This window comes from Mchenga conophoros, linkage group LG1 (assembly GCF_057382185.1).
Source record: "Mchenga conophoros isolate Kocher_MC1m ecotype Shallow Benthic linkage group LG1, M_conophoros_male_GT1.1, whole genome shotgun sequence".
Taxonomy (NCBI): Eukaryota; Metazoa; Chordata; class Actinopteri; order Cichliformes; family Cichlidae; genus Mchenga; species Mchenga conophoros.
In genome coordinates, this window is record NC_140526.1 from 19,096,179 (window position 1) to 19,112,333 (window position 16,155).

Consider the following 16,155-nt stretch of genomic DNA (forward strand, 5'->3'; position numbering starts at 1 on the left):
TGCTGCTGAAGTGGAAGTGACAGCGAGGCTTGGAGTAACAGACTCTGAGGAGGTGGGGGTAACGGATGCGTTGGCAGGGGGCTCTGTGGGTGCGGTCGTAGTTTCGGGGACGGAGGTTGCTGCAGGAGAGTCAGTGCATACATCTGCGTGTGAGGGAGTTACAGTACTCGAAGGGGGAGCTTCAAAGTCGGTCGAGTCGGGGACCGCGTTTGAGATTGTCGGTGCAGCGGGAGCGGTGGTGGCCGGAGGTGACGGCGCTGCGGCTGGGCTGAGTTTAGTGGGCGTGTGTGTCTCTGCTTCCTGTATTTGGGCCAGCTCGTTCTCAGGTGTGTTGCGGCCAGACGTTGTGGGGGGTGGCCCCGGTTTGATAACCGGCTTTGGAAGCAGAGCGGGTTTCCCGGCTCCTTCATGCGCTGACACACTTGCCCGAATCTGATGCCTTGTGTCTAAAAAGCAAGCAAAATAAACGTGAAAATGGTTCACTTACTGTACTCTGTACACATGAGAGCGTAAACCAGCGTTTTACCTGATGATGCAGACATCGTTCGAGGTTTTGAGAAAGTGGGAGGTGGCTCGGGTTTACTGTCAATGATGGTACCTGAAGGGCAAAAATCATTTTACCACAGGAATTAATGGCCCTATAATAGACTGAAAGAATCACAGACTCCTGCTTGGCTTATCAGCGCAGCCCCTCAGATACTAAATCTTTTCATTGGAGAACTGATCCATGTCGAGAAGCCTATCCTTTTGACACAAATCCCTAGACTTCAAAGATTAATTTAGCCTCATTAATACTACGCTGGAGCTGAGAAGACTATTAAACGTATCACAGATAAAGGCACATACCTTCAGACTCGGCCTTTTTCATCTCTCCTTCTTGATCCTACATAAAAAAGGAGCATTTAGTACTTTTTAAGGCCTCTGAGATATCCATAACAACATTCAGACATGCAGATGTGCAAACCTGTGTCTCTCCTGGCAGGGGTTTGGAAACTCCAATACGCTGAAGCATGAGATGGAGCTTCTGTTCAAAGCTATTCTGGCCTTCAAATTGTTTCTAAAAGCAGCAGCAGCAAACCAATTTTCAGTTCTTATCCACTAATGAAAAAGACTAAAAAAACAGGCATTAACTCTAGCAACACCCACCTTTGCTGTGTTTCTGGCATTGGTCGACCCCGCTGCTGCTGAGCCAGATAGCAAAATGAGAGACTGGGACTTCCCCTCTCTGAGAGCTCGGCGGGGAGGCACTGCTTCGCCCCTCAGCGGCGGAGCGCCAGAAACAGGTGTCTCCCGAACAGCTGGCTCTCCAGAAACAGCAGTGGGAGCCTCTTTTGCTTTCTCCTTTTCATTTTCCTTGTCGTGCTCCTTTACTCGGTCTTTGTCTTTGTCTTTCTCGGATCTGGCAACCTCCCTGAGAGGGCGAATGAGATCAGCGATGGAGGCCTTTTTGGGACGCCCCTCATGGCTCGTCTCTGATTTCAAACCTCGCCTCTTTTTGAGCGTAAAGAAATCACCCAGCTTCCTCCGGAGGGTTTTCGTCGGGGCCGGACAAGGGACAGAGCTGGCAGGAGCCACTTCGTGCACTGTGATAGATTCCTCATCCTGCAGCTTCCTGTACAAAGAGTCGTATGTCTCAGTTTAAGGTCTATTCACTTGTACGGGTAAACATGAAGGGGCTAATTTGTGTGCCGTGATACTCACAGTGTATCAGCAGGCAGTACTCTCTTAGTAAAGAACTCTTCAACTCCTTCATCCACACGCCCCATGAGCTCAAGGACTTCATTTTCACTCTCGATTATTGTCTCCTAATTACCCCCCAGACACACACACACACACACACAGAAATCAGATATTTTGCACCACGGATCACACAAACTAACAAGGAACAACTCGCATCTTACAGCATGTAACTTTACATTACATAACTATCACTTCTGAAAACCCACACACTCCTAGCACTCCTCATGCCTCTATAGGTGTATTTTGGTTTGATTCTCTCATCCATTTATGTTACGATCCGGGCCTCCCTGGACTCAGTTGCTCAGTAACGTACAATGGGTGCTGGGGGGTGGAGTGGGAGGGGGTCGTCATTGGATTTTTTAAACGCTGAATGGAAGCAACATAACTCATTTTTGCCAATATAGGTAACGTGATATCAAAATTGGGAGCCGCATTGTCCTGATCACATTAACATCTGTGCCCACAAGTAGCAATGAAAGTCGGGGGAGGCTCGAGTCCAGAAGGCAAATTTAGCCGAAGTCACCGTTACATGATATCCTGTCAGGGGAATTGCTTGAATTTTGTCTCCCAGGCCATTTGTCTCCAAGGGAGTGACTGAATGTCTGCAGCCTAATAGCTCTGTGACAGCGTGATCAGCTCAGTGGAAAACGGATGAGCTCACACACATATTTTACACGATCACATGAAGAAACTGAATGGCTTCTTTTTTTCCTTTTTTTTTTAAGAGAAAGCAAGAAAACGAGCGCCCACTCTCACAGAGGCAGATTTCATTGGCTTCCTGAAGCAGCCGGTGACCGGTACAATGGCACTGCCTAATTCAAGCCGGGGACCAGGCATCTTTTACAGCACTCCCCCTCCATCCTTCCCTTCCCCCTGCCTCTCCCCTCTGTACCCTATTCCATCTCTCCTCTCTCCCTCCCTTCCATTTTCCCTCCTCTCTCCCTCAAACACACACACACACACCTTTCTCTCACTCTCCATTTTTACAGAAACCTCCCTGATTCTCCTGCACAGTACCTGCGGTCTGCTGGGACGATAGTTCAGTTTCTGTCGGTGAGGTCTCGGTCTGCTCTGGGTGTAGTGCCTGAGCACCGGTCCGCCCAATGGCAGCTCCATTGGGGAGACACACGGCACGCTGTTGCCGTGGAGCTCTGTTGCCGTGGCTCTGTTGCCGAGGCACCGTTGCTAAGAGCACGAGCAGCAGCGGCAGTATGTAATGCCTCTGCTGAGGTGGGAGGGGCCGGGGTGGCGAGACTGACAGATCTGACAACAGAACCAAGCCTTTCTCTGTCCCCCTCCCCTCTGTGAGAGGAATACCACGGGGGGAAAAAAAGATGGTGATAAAATAAGGAGGCAGGGATAAAGTGACCACACTAACATTTGCTTCATCCCTGCAGCCTCACCCATGAACGGCACATGCATGGATGCACCGATTTACTCCAGTGTGAAAAGGCTGAGTGCACAAAATGTTTTACTGTGGTTACGTAATAAATTAATAATTAATTTTATATGCGGAAAAGAAGCTATAAATGACAGACTGACCCACTCTGAAAAACTTCACATTGCATGCATTTAGTGTAACGCCTGTGTTTTACTCTACCTCTCCTGCATGTGGTGACAAGATTAAGTTATCTTAAAAGCCCGGTGTTTATGCACTGTGCATATTTATCTCTCTAGCGTATAAAGTGTACTGTCATTATTATATCATACCTATATATATATATAGTTATATCGGGTGTGTGGTATACACACACAGACCCTAAAATTGCACAAATTCTAATTATTATTTTCTCCTTTCGTCTAAAACATCTAAAACACGTTTTAAACAGCTTTTTTGTAGTTCTTATCTTTCTTTCCCTTTTTTTTAATCCTCTCTCCTTCACAAATGTTTGCTTTTGATCTGAATAGAGTTGTGCACGCCCCCACAACAGTTCCTCACACACACACGGTCTCTTTTTCACGTATTTCACTGTTTATATCGCTGTGCTCTTCTCTTACTGTTATGTCACTGTTCTCTCCTATGTTTCAAAAATTAAAACTCGTTCCTGAACCATTAAATAAGGCACACGCCCTTAGCAGCAGTTTCCATACATCTTAATTATGCTGCATATCCTCCAAAGGACGCATGCTGCAGGTTTCATGGGAATTTGGTTTCCTGGTTGGAATATTTGATAATCAAAACCAGGGCTGATATTTACATGGAGCTCATGTTTCTTTTCCAAAATAACAACCCACAAACAACTTGTTTTTGCATTTATGAAGAAAGGTCAGGTGTTCCACATGAAGTAACGTGAGAACAGACCTACAGCAGGTCACTGTAACCTAGAAGTAACTTGGTTATTTAGATCTTATTATTATGCTGACAGAAATCAAATAAAACCTGCAGTGCTCAGATTACAATTTCATCTAATCAGCAGGTTGTCTGGAGAAACTTCACCAGTCCAGAAATGCTCAGGACAAACAAGGGGATCAAGTGTTCACGTGTAACTGACTTTCACAAATAATGTCGGAGGTATTTGTACTTGCATTTCAAGAAATGTTAAGCTTTTAATGCATTACAGTTCAAAGGCAATTACTGTACTGCACAGCTTTTGTCTGCCAGCTGAACACAACCACGTCTGATCTTCAAAACGTGGAATATTTCCCAAACTGTGACAGATTATAAAGAAATGTGAGTCTTAATTATTAGACAAGTAGCTGACAGATGACGACATGCAATCATTTGCATCATTATTCACTATGCACATATCAGCTCAATGTTTTTAAGGTTCGAATACAAATAAAAATTATGAAAGGAAACCCAGTACCTAGTAATCAAAGCAGTTAAGACTTTTATAGGCCCCAGCAGAGGCAGAGGCAGACATTTGATACACCCGGGGCTTAAGGTAGTATGCATGTGGGATTGGGGGGGTATCAAGACACGAGGACTAAACCCCAATTCAACCAGACCCCGAACTGATCCGGCAGAATTAAAACAGGTCTACAACAGTTCACAATCAGGACTACTTAGGATTTAACCAAGACAGAACCAGAATCAGAACTAGATGATAGTAGCACTAAAAATCATCATAGACCTGCACTACACTTATTTTTTAATTCTACCAAAACACTATTTAGATTGAGAAAAGTTTATATAATTATTTAGCCTTGTTGTGCAAACAAGCCTGCATAACTTAATAAATATAGAATTTGAAAAATAACAAACCTAAAAAGAAACACTAGGTACGAGATACATGAGGACCTATGATACAGTGATACTTTTGGTAAACGACCATTTGACTAACATGTGTCTCACCTGCTCTTGTTCCATCTCTGTTCTGTCCTCATTCTCCATCTCCTTCTCTTGCCCTCTCTGTTCCTCTCTCTCTCTCTCCCTCTTTGTGCTGACAATCAAGCCAAACACCAACATCTTCAAATATACAGTTGAAACCAGATATTTACACACTCTTCAGATAAAAACACTTTTTTAATTGTAACATCAAATCAGACTAAATGTTTATTTTTTTAGGTTGATAAATATAAAGAGTAAAGAGAGAAACTATCTGTATTTCTTAATTGTAAATGGCACCAAATTGTATTCAAACTTGAGCCACACTTATGGAGCTCCACAGTTCTTTTCCTGGTGTTTTGGTTGACATCTCTTGATTTTCCCATTTCAAAGAAACAGGCTCTGTGTTTTGCGTTACAGTATATGCATCCACAGCTGTGCCACCAATTTACTCACATGGACTCTACTAACCTATCAGAAGCTTCTTCAGCTCAGAATGGAATCGTCTGGAGTTTTCTTATAAATTAACAATAAACTTAGTGTATATGTGCTCCTAAATTTGATTAAAGTAATAAAAAATAGACAGCTCTGTCTCTCTTTATTCTGACATTTAACTAATTCAAAAGATATTTCAATATTTATTTATCCAAAACAAAACAAGTTTACTCTAAATTGATGTTGTACAGTAAAAAAATGTTGTTCCATAAAGTGTACGTAAATATCTGGTTTAAACTGTGAATATACTGCTGTGTATTGAACAACATACTTTCTTTTAAAACAGTGCTGCCTGAGAGCCCCAGAATCACAGGAATCCAGTACTGATTTCCAGCTTTGTCCCTAGCACACAAGAGATTTCTCCAAATTCTCTGAATCTTGTGACGATAATATGTACTGTAGATGATAACATATTCACAATCTTTTTACATTTTACATCGAGGAACAATATTCAGAGATATTTTCAATATTTTTCAATAATCAGGAATTGTTCCACAGTTTGTGGACACAGTTTATTCTAGACTGGTGAACATCTACCCATCTTTACTTCTAAGAAAGTCTGTCTCTCTAAGATGCTGTTTTTATACCCAATCATGGGTCTAATTAACCTAATTTCAAAATGTTCCTCCAGCGGTTTCTCAGCTTAAACATTTACTTTGTATCTGTGTTCTAGTGTGGATAAAATATGAGTTTATGGGATTTGCAAATCACTGAATTCTGTTTTTGTTTACATTTTACACACTATCTCAGTTGTATGGTCGTTTTTTGTGTTCTAGCTACTTTTATTTTATCTCATGTTTAATTTTTGTTCTTAATTTTGTGTTTAGTTCCAGGTCCCAGTTCCAAGTCTTAGTAAACAAAGGCTAAAATAAAAGATTTCCCGTTTAATTTTAGCTGCTTTTTTATTTTATTTCATATGACTTAAATATTTTATACATAGTTATTGTTTCTAGTTTGGTGTTAGTTAACTAAAAAACCTTTGAACCAAATAATTAATGGTGGGCTATAATTGAAAAGTCCTAAAAGCTAGGGTCCAGGAGCTCACTTTCCCATGGCAACAGTCTAAATAGGTTTTCTTTTCATCTTACATACACTATGCAGCTAATTATCACTCACGATTTCATTTGTGTGCATGTTGTAAACCCCAATTTGACACTTTCATGCCGCCCTCCAGTGGCTAACTGGATGAACTGCTTTAATACAGCAAACATTATTCCTAATCTTGACTCGATGCTGTTGAATGTTTAAAGGTCACTCCCGATGAAAAAAAAAACTGATAGCAGATCAGAAAACTAATCAATAACCTCTCCCTTTTAATAACCGTCTCCGTGGTTGCCACGCCCACGCCTGAATTCAAATCTGGCGCCCATCACCCACAGCAACATCCCGATCCCTCCTCTTTACTCCCCGGGCACCTAGTTGCGCAGGCGCAGTGGCTCTTATGGGCCGCCATTTTGTATGTTAGGCCCACTCTTCCAAAGCGGGAGAAAATTATTAGCCCGGCGCGGAGCACTTACGGCCGTCCGCTGCAGGACTGAAAGGAGCTACTGTAGGCGCTGAGCTTCCAAGTGAACATAACGAGGAAAGGAAGAAACCAGGAGTAAGTAGAGCTTTTACTTTGCCTCCAAACGCGGAAACGTTTTTGTAGGAGCCGTCGCCGGCCTCTAGGTGTCACGGTCGGGCTTACCGGCCAGGCGGCTGGCGGGGGGTGTTTGTCTCCCTCTATCGTTATCTAAAATGCACTAAATCCGTCTATAAAATGTAACTCCCTGTTTCAGTTGAGCATTTTGTTGGTTTTTGACCGATATTTCGATGTATGTGCACAGGGATGGCTGTATTTATCGGTGTTCCTGTTTTAAGTTTGTTCAGGCCTGACGTCCATCTTATCGTGCCCTTTGTTTCCTGTTTTCAGACGTACTCGCGCCTCCCGAGTTAACCAACTAACACGAGACAGTATTTAAGTAGTTTTATTTCGCTTATTAAACTATACATCATCTGTTGGACGATGTCCTGTGAATTGATAAAAACAGAACGGAGGAGAACGGATTTTTAGATTAAAAAAAATCACACACAAGCGAACAAATGCTTCCTGAAGCATCGGACTAAATGTGATTTCTGTTACTGGCTCACAGTCATAACCTATCAGCGTTCAGCCAAACCAGATAACCACTGGAAGGCAGGAATGAAGACTCTTTTAAACATTTGCATCGCAGTTATTAAAAACGGTTACGGTTTCTGCATCGTCCACCAGAGTTTCACTCTGGCTCGGGTGCTAGTTTACATGACCCGGACTCCTCGAACTCTGGCTTGTGCGGGGTGTCATTGCGTAATGGCTGTACGTGCTTAGTGTAAAGAGTCTAAATATGATAGTTTTTAGTACTCTGGTGAGTCTTAACATCTGTGGTCTCTACTGGGCCCAAGTCCAGGAGATGAGACTTTTATTGGTCCCTTGTATACTTTTACTGACTCTCAAAAAGCAAAGCTAAATCCCGGGAGCTTAATCTGTAAAACTATAGCATAATTTATTAAGCGATTTGTTTTACATTATAAATAAAACTGTTAAATAAATCTAGTGTATTGTTTAAATCTTGCACATTTAAACCTGTGGCGAACTTAAAGTTAATCTGAATAGAGACAACTTTCATTGTAGCCTCTTAATTGTGCTTTGTAAAACAACCCATCTGATCAGTTGAAGAGGAGAACTTTTCTTCACGTTTAAACTATCTGAACAGGTACTTTATTTGAAACCCTTTAACTAAAAACAAGGTTTCTTGTCATCACACACAACTGCAGCTAGCTGGCCTTCTCCACATATGGTGACCAGTAAATGAAAAATGTTAAAATACTTTGTGCAAAATGCATTGAGCGCTGTTTGGTATGTATGTTCAGATGAGAAAGCACAAAATAAATGAAAACAGAGAACATGTTGGGTTGAGGCATTAAATAAACTCTAGTTACTAGTTGGTGGCCCTGGTGAAAATGGGGCATCGCTCATCCCTAGCAGAGGTGGGCTTTGTTTGTTTTATTTTGTGTTTTGTTTTAAAAAGTAAAAAAAAACAGCATGCTGCTCATCTGACATCAACTCCAAGTAAAAGACAAGGGAAACGGAGTTTGGTGTATAAGCCCCAAAAAACCCAAAACAAACTGTGGACAGTTTTACACACTAAACTGTTTTTTTTTTTCTAAAGTTGCCAGTTTAAATGGGTGTAATTGATATCCTGGAAATGGAAAAGTTTTGTATTCTGCTGGCAGCACTTTTTGTCATACTGCACATTCAGGAAAAGGAAAACCAAACACTGGGAATGTTTTCAGTGCACAGGCAAATATTGATACAAGGATTTTTTTTTTAAAAAATTGTTTGTTCAGTTAATCTAGGTGCTTTCATCATCTGGTCTAAACATGTCTGGATTTACTGAAAGCCATCCCGTTGTTTCAGTTTAGCCAGAGGGCAAAGGAAGGGGGGGATCAAATAAAAAAATAAATAAAGCACTTTTTGGTTACAAACAATTCTCCATCACACCAGTCTTTCCTTTTGCTAAAGATATTCACGTTCTTTCTGTTTAGCGCATTTGTTGGCTCATTGCCATGGAGGCCGAGGTTGTTTCCATGGAGTCCGCTCAGGTGACGGATGGAAAGGTCCTGCCAGAGGGTGGAGAGGCCTTGACGCAGGGTGAAGTCGCTGGTAACATGGAGATGATGGTGATGGATGCTCTAGACCCAACTCTTCTACAAATGAAGACAGAGGTGTTGGAGGGAGGTGGCACAATGACAGTTTCAGGTGGAGATGAGGGCCAGATCATCACGCTTCAGGTTTGTAAAGAGCACGGTTTAAACTTTTTAGCCAGATTATATATGTCAGGTCTTTTATTTTTGCCATCAAACGATAAAGTCCAGTCTCTCTTCACAGGTGGTGAACATGGAGGAGCAAGCAGGTGCAGCATTAGGTCTGGGTCAGCTTCAGCTCGTGCAGGTACCTGTCACAACTACAACTGTAGACGGGCTCCAGGCTACTTATGTTGAGACGTCAGCGGCTAACAAGGATGCAGAGCCAGTTATTTGTCACACTCTTCCTTTACCTGAGGGCTTCCAGGTGAGAAATGACTTGAGGCTACCCGGTGCTTTTGATTGTCTTTGATTTTCAGTGAAGTCTTTGTTCCAGTAGGATTCATTTGTCATATTCCTACACTAGGTAGTTAAAGTGGGCGCAAATGGTGAAGTGGAGACTGTAGAGCAGGAGGAGCTCCAGGCAGCCCACGAGGAGCTCCAAGGGACAAGGGTGGAGGAGGAGGAGGAGGAAGAGCCAGCAGAGGTGGAGACCTCTGTGCCCCCGCAAGATGACCCAGAGTGGACAAAGGACCCTGACTACCAGCCCATTACTGCTGTCCGTAAAGCAAAGAAGGGAAAGAAGAGTCGCCTGCGCTATGCAGAAGGCGATCGTGACATGGATGTTTCTGTGTACGACTTTGAGGAAGAGCAGCAGGAGGGACTGCTGTCAGAGGTTAATGCTGAGAAGGTTGTGGGCAACATGAAGCCCCCGAAACCCACAAAGATCAAGAAAAAAGGTTAGACTTTGATCAAGTTACACGAAAACTTTCAAGAGATTTTTTTTTTTCTTCTTCTTTCCCAGTGCTAAATTGAACATCTCTGTGTCCAGGTGTTAAGAAGACTTTCCAGTGTGAGCTGTGCAGCTACACCTGCCCACGGCGCTCTAACCTGGACCGACACATGAAGAGCCACACAGATGAGAGGCCGCATAAATGTCACTTGTGCGGGAGAGCGTTCAGAACAGTCACACTGCTGAGAAACCACCTCAACACACACACAGGTATTTGGAGAAAATACAGAAACAATTTGCTGGATGGACTTGGTGAGCGAGGAAGTAAATTTTCAGAGTGTTTACTTATTATTACTGCAAATGTTAGTGGGCATTTATCTCCTTTTCATCCAGTGTTGTATTTCAGATTTCAGCTACACCAGCAGTTAATATACAGTTCTGATTTTCTTCTTCGTTTAAAGGCACTCGGCCACATAAATGCACAGATTGCGACATGGCGTTTGTGACCAGCGGTGAGTTAGTGCGTCATCGTCGCTACAAGCACACACACGAGAAGCCTTTTAAGTGCTCCATGTGCGACTATTCCAGTGTCGAGGTGAGTTATATTAGTTATTTAATTGGGCATCAACCTGGTCTCTATACCATGGAATAAAGGCTAATGTGTCTCTTTTCCCAGGTGAGCAAGTTGAAAAGGCACATCCGCTCTCACACAGGGGAGCGACCCTTCCAGTGCAGTCTTTGCAGCTATGCCAGCAGAGACACTTATAAGCTGAAGAGACACATGAGGACACACTCTGGTAAAATCCTTAGATTTTCAGTCAAAGTGTGTTTTAGCTCCAGTTTTTTAGGAGAGTAGCTGACTCGTCTTCTTCTGTTGCAGGTGAGAAGCCATACGAGTGCTACATCTGCCATGCTCGTTTCACACAAAGCGGCACCATGAAGATGCACATCCTGCAGAAACACACAGAGAATGTGGCAAAGTTTCACTGCCCACACTGTGATACCGTCATTGCACGTAAAAGTGATCTTGGTGAGTGATTTGAGACTATTTCTACTTCAAACTGTATGCAGAAGGACAGTTAAAGGAACGTAAACATGTTGCTCTCAGTTAGTGGATTGCCCTGTGTTGTGAAACAGAATATTTCAGAGAGTCTTTATCTCTATAACAAGGCAATATGACATTTATCTGACTGGATTTTTATGCCTTTGTCTCCATCTTAGGTGTTCACCTGAGAAAACAGCATTCATTTATTGAGACGGGGAAGAAATGTCGTTACTGCGATGCTGTGTTTCATGAGCGCTATGCTCTCATTCAGCACCAGAAGACTCACAAGAATGAGAAGCGTTTCAGATGTGACCAGTGTGACTACTGCTGCAGACAGGTCCGTGTTGGGCTGGAATACATTATGCTCCTGCTGTTTATTTTACTGCTAAACAAACGTTAAATGTCTTTTGTTCTGTTACCCAACAGGAACGCCACATGATAATGCACAAGCGCACGCACACAGGGGAGAAGCCATTCGCCTGCAGCCAGTGTGACAAAACTTTCCGTCAGAAGCAGCTCCTGGACATGCACTTCAAGCGTTACCACGATCCTAACTTCATCCCCACTGCCTTCGTCTGCAACAAATGTAGCAAGACATTCACTCGCAGGGTAGGACTGACCCTTGAGATCATAGTGCACACATGAGAGGGTTGTTTGTGTGCGTATGTCACAGAGGTGTGACGGTTCTGTGTTTTTGCTCCACAGAACACGATGCTACGTCATGCTGACAGCTGTACAGGTGATGCTTCTTTAGAAGAAAACGGAACTCCACCACCCAAAAAGGGACGACGTGGCAGGAAGAGGAAGATGCAGTCCAGGAGGGATGATGATGACGACGACACAGGTCTCGTACACAAGTGCTTGAAAAGCTGATATACAAATAATCAAAGTGTCTTAAGTAAATATTTAGGAGCCTGTCAAAGAGGTTTGGGTGCTACATTAAATTGTTGCAGATCTTGATTTTTTAAGGCCGTGCAAGAAAATGTGATTAAGTCTAACAAGTTATTGTTTCCCCCCTTTAAAAAAAAAAAAAAATATATATATATATATATATATATATATATATATATATATATATATATATATATATATATATATATATATATATATATATATATATATATATATATATAGAGGGCGAGCTTGATGAGGTAGAGGAGGAAGAGGATTTGCTGACTGAGATGGAGGTGGAGCAGGCCTCGCCTGTTGTCCCTATCCCAGCCCCAGTGGAGCCACCAGTCAAGAGGAAGCGTGGGCGCCCCCCAAAGAGCAAACCAGACAGTAAGTGTTTAATTGGTGACCGTTTTTGATGTCATTTAACTCGTAGTGTGTAGTGTTGGATTTTTCACAGATAACAAACTATATGTACCAATTTGAAAAGGTGTGTCTTTAGTCTGACCTGAAATTGTCCTAAACAGCGGCTGCTATCATCCGTGTGGAGGACGAGGCCACCGGAGAGGTCGACGACATCATTGTGAAGAAGGAGGTCGGAGCCGACCAAGACGATGATGGCAATGAGGCTGCACAGGAGGTGGTGGTGGGTGGAGGGAAGTCGACCATCCAGATGGAGGAGCTGACCCAGGGAGAAGGTGCTACGCAGGCGGGGCAGCTGTCTGAAGCCCCTCCGAACGGGGAACTGACTCCTGAGATGATCCTCAGCATGATGGACCGGTGATGGGTGTGAGGGTCAACCCTGTTTTTAAAAAGGAAAAACAAAACCCATCCCTTTTATTAAGTCTGCAGTTTAATTCTTGGCATTTAGGATAACAAAAGTCCTCCACAGACAAAAACATCACTGTTGTAATTTAAGATTTGCTTTTTAAATCATGTATTGATACGTGACTCGGATGAGTGAAAAGAGTGTTTTGTTTTGTTTTTTTTTTTTGTTTTTTTTTTCTCATGTTTGTTTGTTTTTTGGTTTTTTAAGTAATGATTTACCAACCAACAACTCATGGCAGTTAATTTTGGAGTGGCTGTAGTTCACGGGAGTATCTTACCCTTTTTGTTTGCTTGTTTTTGGGGGGGTTTCCCCTCTTGTCAAAAATCACAATTCGGTTCATTTCAAGATGATGAGATAGCCTCATCTCATCCAATTGTATTCTGGATACATTTCCGACCTCAAAATCTGCAAAGGCATCCTAATCGTTCTTTAAGTTTAGTTTTTGTTTTGTACATAGTGCACATGGTGTTAAAATCCAGATCATATTTATCAGTGAAGCGTTGGTAAATAGGAAAGTGCTGTCTAGTAAAACTGCAGAGGAAAATTGTCTTCTGGGGTTTCACTTAAGAGCAGCGTGATGCCAAAAACATGTAAATTAAGCCCAGAGCTGAAAGTCTTTTGAAAAAATTGCGGAAATAAATTTTAAATAAAGGGGACTTTTGATACTGCTGCTAGTCACAGCCACTTCAAGATATATTTTTTTGAAAAGAGAGTATTTTGAATTGTATTTCTCTTTTTCTGTGGTTAGTAAATCCCTTTTTAAGCATATTCTAGTTTTTAAAGCTTAATAGACTGCTTCTCTCATGCTCCTTGCTACTGTTACACCTGTAGATGTGTATGTACTAAACATTGATGAGTTGATGAAAAGATGGTTGTTTTCGCTCTCTCGTGTAGCCATTCCACTTTGAGTTGTTGTTTCCCTTTTGTACCATTGGCGATGCAAAGCTACGTAGCAGCTTGAATGACCTTTTAATAACTGTGTGGCAGATGAGAACAAATCTACAACTGCACAACCAATAAATGAGACTAGTAGACACGAGACTTTAGGTTTCTGCAGCTGCAATAACTGTTTTTAAAAGTCTGGTTTGGCTGAGTAATTAACATGTTAGTGGCGCACTCATGGCAAAACGTTTGCTTGAATAATTGTTTATTAAAATTGGCTAAGAAACAGAGCGATAAAACAGAAATGTCGGTTTATTTTGCTTGCAAATATATTTTATTAAATGGAAACATTGATATTAAATTTTTTTTTAAAATCTTTATTTGTATGTCCTAAAGAATATTTGGGAAACGGGCTCTGGTGGGCTGGTAGTAGATGTCATTAACATAAACTGTATATAAAAGGTGGTCGTAAATGAAAGGTAAAACCAGTCCAGATGTGTTAAACCCCCATTCTTTCTCTTGGCCAGCAGAGGGTGCAAAACTGATTACACTTGTTTGAGCTCAGTAAACAGTTTCCTGCTGAGTTTATCATCTCAGTTGCTAGTTTTGAGTCGTAATCAACACAATATGATGATCGTTTTGTAAACTGGTCCCAGTTCAAGTCAAAAAGGATAAACGACCTTGAGATTGGTTAGATATACCACTTCGCTTATGTTTGGACTTGATGACGCAAATTCAAAACCTTCCGATTACAAGACGAACTCCCAACTCTTGAGCTAAGATCGCCCCTGGGGATATCATATTCGGGCTTCACTTTCCCTTCCAATCAGGCAAAGTGATCTCATTTGTTTATCACTCTCTATTGGCATATTCACGTGAAGTGGATTACGCTGGAAACATCTGACCAGTCACAAACATACTGGCAGCAGAGTGATATTTTTTTGTAGTATTATATTTACTTTTTTTGGTTTTTAAATATGTTTTTAAAAGAAGAAAGGAAACTCCAGTATTAGGAAAAATTTGAAGTTGCTCACATAATCCAGTGTGTGAATGGGTGGATGACAGGTTGTGTAAAGCGCTTTGGGGTCCTTAGGGACTAGAAAAGCGCTATACAAATACAGGCCATTTACCATAATCCAGGCTAAAGGAAATAGTCAGCTGTGTGTGTGTGTTTGCATTTTAAGTCCTTTGGTCAGTAAAACTGAAGTTAACCCTTTTTGAAGCTAGGAAGGAAAGGAAAAAACAAAACAAAAACATCATGCAAGTTAACAAGGCTCATCTGTATCACTAGAAGAACGTGATGGGTTATAGTTTTTTATTTCTTTGACTGCCAGTCCTGGTGCAGTTTAATGACCTGAGAGTAATGTAATATATAAATAAGAACTTAAATGCTGTTTACCTGTAAATTTGTCACATGGTCGACAGAGGTCTGAGGCATTTCCCAGGAATGATGGTACTTTCCAGAGAAGTGAAGTCAGCAGCATAAGTTACCATGGCGATGTACTGCAGTAAGAAGTCTTTGTCTTGGTAATAATTAAAACCCACAGCTAAACTCAAAGTTACCTGGGCATGCCCAAATCTTGCTTCTTAGTTCACCAGTGGAAATGCTCAACATCAGACCTCAAAAGGAATCTCCCTGACTGCTGGACGACATCACTGCACTGTGGCTGCATCCATCTTTTACAAAGTCTAAAGGTATCCCTGAGATTGCGTATTTGACATACAGAGCTAAGAAATGATGGTTTCAAATAGAGCATTTAGATTATTTGTGCACACATGACCTATTTATTAGAAATTTTGCCCATGTTTAATATGAACATTCACCACTATAACAGCACATATAGCTGGCTTTTGTGTATAAATGTGAGAGATGATACAATTGATAACATTTCACATTATAAATGAGTCATAATTTGGACATTATTCTAGCATAACTGATTTACTAAAATACTCTTTTTACAAATAAACTGCTGAAGATTTGTGACCCAGAGTGTATCTCTTAAATTTGAAGCTGTGGATTTTAATTACTATAAAGTCATTAAGATTTTACGTCCATGCTCACACACTCACTCATGGTTTTCTTACACTAATTGGGATCTTTGTGGGATCAGTCTGATCAGCCTCCAATAATAAAATTCTCAACTCCGTTTAATCTTTGGCTTCAGCGAACGTGCAGCAGCAGCAGGATCCAAAATTAATGACCACTTCCATTGCATGTGACTTGTCCCGTGAATTTTTATCATGTGAGAAAGGCACGCTGGGGCCGATTATAAATGCTTTTCACTGCCACTGCTGCCATTTTAATTTACCACATGCCTGATTGAACTAAAATAATCTCATTTTTGTATGTGCACCAACAAAAGGAGTAAACATCTGCAGGGTATTTTAATGCATTACTTTAAAAAGTAGATTTTTTTGTCCTGTTAGTTAGCAGACTCAGCAGCCTCACT

The 16,155-nt window shown here is 41.7% G+C and overlaps 2 protein-coding genes across 9 annotated transcripts in view; one reads left to right on the forward strand and one right to left on the reverse strand.

The window, feature by feature from the left end:
- Positions 1-12,642, reverse strand: part of LOC146583249 (uncharacterized) — a 14,185-nt gene extending 1,543 nt beyond the window's left edge. For 2 of the 8 annotated variants that reach the window (XM_085269021.1, XM_085269012.1), the window contains exons 1-9: positions 6,620-6,908; positions 5,775-5,845; positions 5,036-5,123; positions 1,702-1,805; positions 1,147-1,612; positions 965-1,057; positions 847-883; positions 527-598; positions 1-446 (exon numbers count right to left, since the gene is read on the reverse strand). The exon at positions 1-446 is cut by the window's left edge and continues 835 nt beyond it. In XM_085269021.1, coding sequence (XP_085125147.1) covers positions 1-446; positions 527-598; positions 847-883; positions 965-1,057; positions 1,147-1,612; positions 1,702-1,805; positions 5,036-5,123; positions 5,775-5,845; positions 6,620-6,637 — 1,395 coding nt within the window. In that variant the 5' untranslated portion in view covers positions 6,638-6,908. Of the gene's footprint in view, positions 447-526; positions 599-846; positions 884-964; positions 1,058-1,146; positions 1,613-1,701; positions 1,806-2,757; positions 3,043-5,035; positions 5,150-5,774; positions 5,846-6,619; positions 6,909-12,502 lie in introns of those variants that run through there. The other 6 variants (XM_085269046.1, XM_085269054.1, XM_085269063.1 and 3 more) reach the window with 6 other exon arrangements.
- LOC146583250 (transcriptional repressor CTCF-like) lies at positions 6,963-14,083 on the forward strand. The gene is made up of 13 exons (XM_085269081.1): positions 6,963-7,103; positions 9,068-9,313; positions 9,411-9,593; positions 9,693-10,065; positions 10,158-10,328; positions 10,520-10,653; positions 10,735-10,855; positions 10,939-11,088; positions 11,280-11,440; positions 11,530-11,712; positions 11,809-11,947; positions 12,238-12,384; positions 12,522-14,083. Exons 2-13 carry the CDS (start codon positions 9,089-9,091, stop codon positions 12,776-12,778), a joined length of 2,244 nt encoding a protein of 747 aa, XP_085125207.1. The 5' UTR covers positions 6,963-7,103; positions 9,068-9,088; the 3' UTR covers positions 12,779-14,083.
- The last annotated feature ends 2,072 nt before the right edge of the window (positions 14,084-16,155 follow it).

Bases quoted from the DNA above. Each gene is read 5' to 3' on its own strand.
- LOC146583250 (XM_085269081.1), top strand. From the start codon at position 9,089: ATGGAGGCCGAGGTTGTTTCCATGGAGTCCGCTCAGGTGACGGATGGA. The intron at 10,856-10,938 runs GTAAAATCCTTA...CTTCTGTTGCAG, and splicing joins ACACATGAGGACACACTCTG to GTGAGAAGCCATACGAGTGC. The intron at 11,948-12,237 runs GTCTCGTACACA...ATATATATATAG, and splicing joins TGATGATGACGACGACACAG to AGGGCGAGCTTGATGAGGTA.